This window comes from Balaenoptera borealis, assembly GCF_965194805.1.
Source record: "Balaenoptera borealis genome assembly, chromosome: 8".
Classification (NCBI taxonomy): domain Eukaryota; kingdom Metazoa; phylum Chordata; class Mammalia; order Artiodactyla; family Balaenopteridae; genus Balaenoptera; species Balaenoptera borealis.
The window spans coordinates 32,944,960-32,954,333 of NC_138865.1; the positions used below are offsets into that span (position 1 = coordinate 32,944,960).

Sequence of the window (9,374 nt, forward strand, 5' to 3'; positions counted from 1 at the left end):
CACGAAGAAGATGACAGTGGCCTGAGAGCATTTCCCACCAAAACTATCTTTATTCACAATTTTCATACATCACTCCGAAGGTCCTGCCCACACCCACCTCCCACACCTCCCTAACCCCCCACAATCCCACTCCCCCTCCCCGCCCTGCTGGTCCTGCCCTCCCTCCCTTCCCCCCACATCCTCCAGGATCAGCACTGGGGTGAGGAGGAGCCCCTAGGCTCCCCTGGGGGCCGCCCTGGGGGGCCGGCCCGGCTGTTCCCTACTGGCTGCAGTGCTTCCTCTTCCTCCTCTTCCCTGTGACAAACGGGTCACGCTTTCTCTTTCTCGGCTGTGAGGGGCGAGCCAGCCCCAGAGCCAAGGCTGGCCTCGCAGAGACCCCGTGGCCAGCCCCGGGGATGGGCAGCTTCTCAGCAGCGGCTGGGCGCCCACACAGAGCCCGCTTCCTCGACTTGGGAGCGGCTGGTGGAGCTGGGCTGGGGCCTCTTCTCTGAGGGGAGGGGGCCTGGGGAGCACTCTGGGCCCCCCAACCTCCAGGGGAGGCCAGGCCTGAGGCAGGGGCAGGTGTCTGGGACAGCCCGCAAGGCAGCAGGCTCTGCGGAGAGGCCAAGAGGAAGGCCAGGCTGGGGAGCTCCTCCTCGTCCTCACTGGACGCGTCCCTGGGCCCTCGGGCCTCCGGAACAGGAGATGCCTCTCTGAGAACAGACGCATCCCTGGGTCCCAGTAGAGGGCCAGTGCGCCTTTGACCCTGGGGAGGGGAGGGCCGTCCGGCCCGGAATGGAGAGACCTCCTGACGTCCTCGAGAGGGAACAAAGACTTTGGGCCCGAACGGGCCAGTGTCTGTTCGGATGGGCCTATGAAGAGCCTCAAAATCAATCTCTGGTGGGCAGGCTTCATCACTGACCCCTAGATGGCGGTCTTGGTCGTGCCTCTGGGCACCTTGGCCGGCGTGGGACTCAGATGGACTTGAGCCCATCCCGGGTGCACTGTGGCTCGGGGCTGCCGGCCCACCTTCCTCCTCTTTCAAGTCCAGGAGTCGTTTCTGCACCAGCTGGTAGGAGGGAGGAGGACAGTGATGGCTCCACGCGCACGTGTGAGAGGAGGAGCACTGGGCAGTGGGACAATGGCCCTGGCGGGGAGGAGGGGAAGGGTGACCCCAGGACTAGACTCCAAATACAGACACGGTGGCATTCCTGCCATCCTCCTGCACCTTATTCCCAGCTTTGTGTCCTTCCCTCCGCTCCCGGCTCCCCATCATCTCCTTCCTATCACCCTTCACTGCACCCACCCCAGAAAGGGCCCTACCCCATGCCAGGTCTCCGAGGCAGGGAAGGGATGGACAGAGCCATGTGGGCCTCCTGTTCTGGGGCCCTACCTCTCCCCTGCTCGCTGGGGTCCCTCCGTGCCCTGGTCTTCCTGGGTGTCCCTTGTCTCCCCTGTTCTACCTGCGATCCCTCCCTCCTCTGGCTCCCCTGGGCCACCTGGTTTCCCCTGTCCCCTGGATCCCCTGGGGTCCCCCCTCCCCTGGAGTCCCCTGGCTCCCTGATTGTCCCTCTCCCTCCCCTGGCTCACTTCTTTAGGGGTGAGTCCTTCCTCTTGCTCCAGCTCCTCAGCAAGGGCCAATAGATCCAGCTGTGGGTCTGGGGAAAGCAAATCTGCCAGGAATCGAGGGTGAATGACTGCCTCCACCTCAGACAGAAAGAAGAGGCTGTTAGCATCCTTGGCCAGGAGTGGCCTGTGACACAAGAAAACCAGGAGGGAAACTGAAAAGCAGAGACCCACCCCCACTCTCCTCCACAAGGCGGGGATGGTCAGCACACACACACACACACACACACATCCACATACACAGTCACACACAAAAGAGCACATATACAGATGCACATACACAGACACACAAAGGCATACACACAGACACAAACATATACACACATACATCTGCGTAAACCTCCCCTAACACCAGGCTCAGGAACAAGGAGCTGAGCTTAAGTCCCATCGGCCTGAGCAGAACCCAGAGCTTGGATGCTGAGAGTTCCATGCCCTGGCATCTTGTAGACCCCAGGTTCCAGGCCCAGCCTACCATGGTGACAAAGTCTTCCTGAGAACACAGCTTGTCAATGTAGCTCAAGAGACCCGGGTCCAAGTAGGTGTCGTCCTCTTCCTGCTTCAGCTCATTTCCGTCCTTTTCACATTCTGCATATGATTCGCCTGTGGCTGAGTCGACGGGCCCCACCAGCGCCTCCATGATGTCCACATACTCCCTCACAGCCTCAGGGGGAATCTCCTTGGGTGCCTTGGGCTCCGGGGTCCGCTGGGATCTGTGTGGCTTCGGGTGCGAGGGCTGGGCCCTGGGGCCGGACATCCTGGGAGCACAGGCTGAGGCAGAGCAGGAGGAAGGGAAGGAAGGTGAGGGACTCCCGGTCCACCTCCTGACCACCGACCGCACGTTGGTGAGGGCATTGTTTGGGGGACATTGATGTGGGTGTGGGAGGGGTCAGGACCATCTGAAGCCTCATGCACAGTTGGAGAGGGGAGGTAAGGGGGTCATCTAAGAGAGTCACAAGTAAGGAAGTGGGGAACCTCCAATTTTCTAGGGGTCTCCCTTTCAAGCCCACTTCTTAGGCAGACTTAGTGTGGGGTCCTTTGACAGGGAGGTGTGAGAGTAGTTACAAAACTGACCAAGTCAATACCCCGTAGTGACAAAGGGCAGCTGAGACCCCACCCCCCCACCCCCCGCCTCGGTGGCTGTTTTGGTTGAAAGACCAATGCCCCTGTCTTGAAGGAAAAGGATCCACATGGGGACGGTGGCCAAGCCTAGGCCCTGTTACCTGTGCCTTCAGCTCCAGTGGGAAGCTGGGTGCCTGGCTGAAGGCCCACTTTCGGGGCTGGGGGCCCCCGAGGATCCAGCTTCGGTGGGGCTGGAGGAGGCAGGTCCTGCGCGCACTGCATCCACTGCAAATGCTGAATGTGCGTCTCCTCCTCGGCCGCAAATTCCATGAACCTGGGGGGTGACGGAGACACAGGCCACCCTGAGAAAAAGGCCTGGGTTCTGGAGCCCAACAAAGGCAGCCAAGAATGAGGCACTGGGAGAGGATGTGCCTTGGGGCCGTCAAGGCCCTGTGAGGTGCTGTCCACAGCAGAGAGCTGCTCCTGGAAGTGACAACAAGATCTGGGACCCTTCCTGCCTCACCAGCACTGGAGGGCATTCAACAGCATAGACCCAGGTCGCTGAATTGAACCAGCTCAACGGGACACATGGCTGACCCAGGGGGCACCCTCCTCATGCCCCCCATCCCCATCCAGAGCCAAATGAAGGGCTGACAGCCAGAGGCTGGAACAGGCATGTGTTCCCCACAGGGGTCCCTGACCGAATCCAGGACCCTGGGCTAGGACTGAGACTCCTGGAACATAGACCTGGAGACAGGGCCCAGGAGAGGCTGGACGATGTGGATGCTGAGCTTAGAGGAGAGGCCTTCCCTTCCTCTGAGAGGCGCTCGTTTGTTTGGTTTCGTTTCTTAAACCAAGGGGATTACCATGGAGCAAACCATGGAAGGGCCGGAGACCCTTGGGCCGACGACAGCTGGCTTCCCCAGCCTCTTCAGGGATGCCAGGGTACCCACTCAGGGCACTTTTCATGAGGAGAGGTGGTCCCAAATCTATGTCAGTGGCCGCCAGCCACCCACCACTAAGGAAGCAGCAGGCTAGCAGGTGGAGCTCTTTTCCCGGCCCAGCCCATATGGTCGGAGTTGGACCCCTACTGGACTCACAGCTTTACCCTGCCCCGTCCTGAGACCTTCATATCAAGGCAAGGGTAGGTCAAAATCAGGGGAAGGCAGAGCTCCTGGTGGAGGAAGGACAGAAGTCTCAAACTGTCAAGGTGAGGGAGGGGTTTCGGAGGACAGTGGGGCCCCTGGGCTGCGGGGCTCCTGTGCTGGGTGACAGCCCTTCTCCTTTGTCCTCTCTGATGAGCACCCCCACGGCCAGACCCCACCCTCACCCACTCGCCTCACCCTCCACGCAGTCCCTGGGCCCAGGACGCTGACTCACTTTTCCGCCATCTCGTAGTAGATCATCCGGTCAAGGTTTCTCAAGCGCCGCCATTCCTGCACGGCCCTCCACAGTCCCTCCTCCTGCGTCATGCTGGGCTTCAGGCGGGCCAAGGATCGAAGCACTGGGCTGTAAGCACTCGGGGTCAGTCTCCGGGCCCAGCCCAGCCCCCACCTGCCTGACCCCACCCGCCCATGTGGACCACACATCGCTCAACCCAGAATGACTGAGCAACAGGAGGGTGAGAGGCGGGTGTCTGGGAGGGCAAAGACAAGCCTTCCCGGCCACTGCTGTCACCGCCTCACACTCACTCAAGGATGACCATCCACTCCCAGGCTAGAGCTGGGACATTGTGCCTTGGGGAGCTCTTTTCCTCCTCAAGGCTGCATTTTCATAATAAAAATCACCATCATCAATGAGGCATGTGCCAAGCAATCTGCTAACACTTCATAGATTAGCCCAAGGAGTCTTCGGCACAGTCCTCTGAGTGAAGTGTAATTGTCCCCTTTTTACGAGGGACCGGAGGTTTAGGATGGAAATGCCTGCCAGGCTCACAACTCTAGTGGGAGAGAGCCCACGCCCTTAGGAGAGCTCTACCATCACCCTGTTCCTCGTGGAATTCTCCACAACGAAGTGGAGGCATGCATAAAGCGCTCTCCTGGGCCCCGCGCTCCTCCCCCTCCTCTGAAGTGACCTCCCCTGGTCATGTACGCTCAAGTCCTGTATGAAGGACACGGCACCACAGGAGAGTGCGGCATCCACTCCTTGGCTCCTCACCTTACACCACGACCCTCTCTGACTGCAAGTCTTCAGTCCGTATTACCATGAGAATCATGGAAGAGCAAGCTGGCCAGACTCACAGGGTGGTGGGGCCAGTTGAGATAGGGCACATTTCAGTCCTGATGTCACGGACTGGTAGGCCCACCCATGTGACCGACAATGTGCCTTCTCATAGCATGGACATCGCCCTCACACCTTCCTTCCAGTATCCCTAGAAAGCTAACGTGCGAGTCCATCCCCAGTTCCTCTTTATCTAAAAGCTCCCATAAGCTCAGGACCCCCTGAGCGTTCACTCACATGAGAAAGCAGGAAAAAGCTTCTGCATCAGGACTCCGGTGAAAGTGTCTCCGGGCCAGGGGCTTGAGGTGCTGCCAACGTCGGAAGTTACTGTACACGCTCTGGGGTTTAGAGGAGCCATCGTGCGAGGCGTTGGACTGGTTGGTGGCCAGGCGGCCCTCCCTGGAAGTGCCATGTGGCCATGGCCCAGAGTTCACTGGGCGAATGATAGGGGCCAGCTGGGCAGCTGGTGGTGGAGCTTGAGGAGGAAAGCCTGGGGTCCAGCCTCCCTTGCCAGCCTGACTAACTCCAACAGCTGGAGCAGTCACAACGGTCCCCATCACAGGGGTTGCTAAGAATACGGGGGCAGGACATGCAGCACTCCTGCTGAGGGCCCCTGGAGCGCTCCAGTTGAGGGGGGCCTGAGTAACGACAAAGGTCTGAGTCTGGGGGGCCTCCACTGGCCTCCCTTGTGACCTGACTTGGACAGTGAGGTTGCAAGCCCCAGGGGCACTGGGGCCACGGCCACCATTAGCCACCATAGGCGTCCTGGGGAAAGCTGGCAGCAGCAGGCTGCTCCCAGGAAGGAATGCTGGGGTGATGGGAGGTGGCAAGTGCTGCTGCCAGGGTGGCCGGTGCTGGGCGCCAGGAATGGGTGGAGGGAAGGGCACTGCCGTGAAAGTAGACAAGGAGGCACCGGGGTTCATGGTCACATCCGTTCCCAGCACTGGACATGCTGTGGAGGCAAAGGAAAGGAGTGAATGGAGGAGGAGAATGGGCAAGTGGGACTGAGGCTTTCTGTGGCATCAGAGTGTAAATCTCCACAGGTGAGGGACACTTGGACAAGGGAAACTGTGCAGCGTGCAAATGTCTTCAAGTGATTTTCATGCCCTGACCTCCAGTGGAGAATTATTCCACTGGTGACCCCGTGCCCATCCACCAAGGTCCCTGACCCCTGTCTGCCGAGAAGAAATCGCCTCAGCAAGCACTGACTTGGAGAGCCTCCCTAAGGCACCCCCTGGCACCTAAGCCTCACAGGCTGTCTCCTAAGACCTGGAACTGGGTGGACATCCGCTCTGTGAGAAATGCCCCTCAGCCGGCATACTAGCAGGTAGGGACCTTCTCCAAGGTAAGTTCTAGGCACCCAAAGGCCCTTTGTGGACAGGCACTGTGTAAAATATTAGGGCCCCACCTCCTCCTCAGTCCTCCTTTTCCTGATGCTCAGTATAAATCCCCTCTTTCTTTCCTAGCCTCACAAAACAAAACAAAATGCTGGAAAATATCTCTCTAATGGAATTTTGACACAAACCCATAACACTGGCCCAGAATGCACCTGCATCTCAGAACAACCCACAGCAGACATGTAACATGGGCCAGGTCCTGCCACCCCCTCCCCAGTGCCCAGAGTCACTGTCATCACTCAGGAGTTCTGTTCCTAGGAGGCGGTGCGGGTTGGGGGGGGTCTGAGAAGTAGGTGCGTGTCCCTTAGATTCTGGCATTTCACAGCCAGTGATGGCTGCAGAGGATTAAACAAGGGCCAGGGAATTGTCATGTTACATTGGTCGTGGGAGTACAGACCGCCTGTGGTCCTTCCCCTTCCAGCTCCCAATAATGGAAAGACAATCTAAGAAGCAGGCATAAGCCAGTTGCCATGGCGATCAAGTTGTCTGGAACACATCCCTGTTCAGGAGAACAAGGTACACACCACGGTGCCCCTAAATAATCAGAACAGGTGTCATAGGACATTTAATAATAACACAGAAGATCGTCTTCCTGCCCCTGGGCTACACTCCTTCCCCCTTTAAAAGAGGAAGCAGCCTTCACAGACAATCCACCCGAAACAACCCCACTCCACATCTGTTCCCTGTCCATGAAGGAGTGACAGGAAATATGAACAAACTCTTCCTCTCAAGGCAGCCTGAGAGTCCACCATGAGATACTGGACCAGAGGAAGTAGGTTTGAAGTAGTGCGATTCCACAAAAGGAAGAACAATTCAGAGCAACTCAGGAATCTGAGCCCTCTCTTGGCTGAAGTTACACGGTTGCCCATCCCCTGTTGAATCCAAAGCAACAGTTGCCTGAACTGAGAAGTGAGCTCTGGGCTGGGAGGAGTGGACGAGGTGTGGGCTGCGGCAGTTAGAGTAACCTCCTGCCTAGCTCTCGGAGAGGACACTTCACTGCAGGTGTGGCCACACACAGCCCCACTGAACAGTTTTCTCACCAAGACCATCTCTCCCCACGGCCCCCTTAGATACAGTATGCTCCTGTTCAAATCCCTTAGAAAGATATGGTGAGGCAAGCTTCAGGTGCCTCAGGAACACAAGACAGGTCTAGGCTTTCCTCATGACCCTCCCTGTGTCACCACCAGGACATCACACACATCCTTACACACACGTTTCAAAGTGGCTTGTCTCCCTTCTAGAAAGAATCAACCTGCCTGCTGCCATCCTTTCTCCATAGCCAGGGCAATTCCTCTTGATCCACCTCCAATGACCCCTCCTCCCCAGTGCAGTCTCAGGTTTCTTCAGGCTCCCCAGTCTCCCCAGGTGAAATGTCCTCGTGTGTCCAGTGCTCTCTTCTCCCTCTACTTCAGTCCAACTGTGTGCCCACCGTGAAGTGTCACGTGTGAACCCGAAGGATGTGAGGGATGGCAGGGTCTCTGAGAACACACCCCCAGCCTATAGGCTTACCTCCTTCTGAAGCCATCCTGCAGGCTTGGGCACGGACTACTGCTGCCTGGTAGCCTCAATGAGAAAAGTCAAGACCAGGACCCAGAGAGTGACCTGCTTCAGCAGCCGCTCAGGATCCAAGTGAAGGAGGGGCAGGTTTGAATCTAAACATTCTGCAGTGGGGGAGGGGCAGAGGGCACGTGGGTCTGGGTAGGGTGGGGGTGGGGAGACATTCCACGAGGGCTCTGGCAGGTAGGCAAGAACCGGAAGTTCCTTCCACCTCACACAGTGGCAACACAATTGGTGTGTGCCTCTTTACGCAGTTTATAAACTGTTTTTTTTTGATTCACGGCACCGAGGTTGGACTTGACGGTCCCTTCCTTTCACTTCTTTTTCCATCAACCTAGTTTTGTGTCCCTCAACACACTCTTCTTCCTACCTGGCTCTTGACTTACTTCAACAGAGACTAGACTTTCTGAACAAAATTCAGAACGGTTAGTCTGATAAACACTTGGGTATTTATGGCCACATGGAACTGAGTATTTGAAATTAGGATTGTCTCAGCAGATCCAGTGTCTTTGACTGCTGTATGTACATCCCTCCTAAGGGAGTGGTCCTTGTGCTCCAACCAACATCCAGCAGGACCAGCCTTACTAATGATCCTTTGTGCTGGAAAGCCCCCGTCCATCAAAAAACTGTCATGCAGCCCCCATGTCCAAGACCAGAATTCACTAAATGTCTTTCTCATAGTATTCCATGGTTGTAAAAGATTTAGTTTTTTACCTTTTAAATGATTTTAGTATAATATTTTAAGCGAGTAACACCTTCTCATGGTTCAAAATTAAATTGTGCAAAATGGAATATGCAGTGGCGAGCCCTCCTCCCACCTCTTTCCCCTGTCAACCCAATCCTCTTTCCCGGAGGAAACCAGTGTTATCTCTTTCATTAAAATCTTCCCAGAGATACGTCATGCAACTAAAAACGAAGGCAATCTGTTTTCATTTTTAAAAATGCCTTCATTTTTTTTCTAGTTGAAACTTCATATATGTTCCAATATATCTGAGGATATTTCCAATGATTGTCTTTGTACAGGTATCGTGGCTCCTCTGTTTCTGCACTAGATTCCTAGAACAAGAATTTCTACAGTCTGTTACATTTCAAAGCACCTGAAAGAATAGGGTGGCTCGATCTAGTAAAGAAAAGTAACAAATGCCTAACTGAATTTGACTTTTGAATTTCACATAAACAATGAATTCATTTTTAGTACAACTTTGTCCCATGCAACATTTTGGACATAGTTTTACTGCAAATTCTTTCCCTGTTTATCTGAAATTTACGTTTAACTTGAAATCTGTATTTTATCTGGCAACACTACCAAAAAATCAGAACATACTAAGCTATTATCAGTTACTCATCCTTATGAGAAAGAGAACTTGGAGTGATGAGACTCAAGTGTGCACCTTGGCTCCAACAGAAAACACAACTGTAAACATACACAAAATCTGCAGGCTCTTTGGATGAAATGGATTTGGAAGAGCCATCATATAGCACTGAACATCTTGGCTTAGTAGGGGTAAGGACAGAAGTAAGGAACAAGAAGGCAGA

At 55.4% G+C, this 9,374-nt stretch overlaps 1 protein-coding gene across 1 annotated transcript; it reads right to left on the bottom strand.

The window, feature by feature from the left end:
- Positions 1 to 259: 259 nt before the first annotated feature.
- LOC309633826 (NUT family member 2G-like) lies at positions 260 to 7,806 on the bottom strand (the record flags this gene model as incomplete). Its single annotated transcript, XM_082403070.1, has 7 exons — positions 260 to 1,048; positions 1,570 to 1,686; positions 2,078 to 2,347; positions 2,866 to 2,998; positions 4,045 to 4,173; positions 5,122 to 5,836; positions 7,791 to 7,806. 7 exons carry the CDS (start codon positions 7,804 to 7,806, stop codon positions 260 to 262), a joined length of 2,169 nt encoding a protein of 722 aa, XP_082259196.1.
- Positions 7,807 to 9,374: the final 1,568 nt, after the last annotated feature.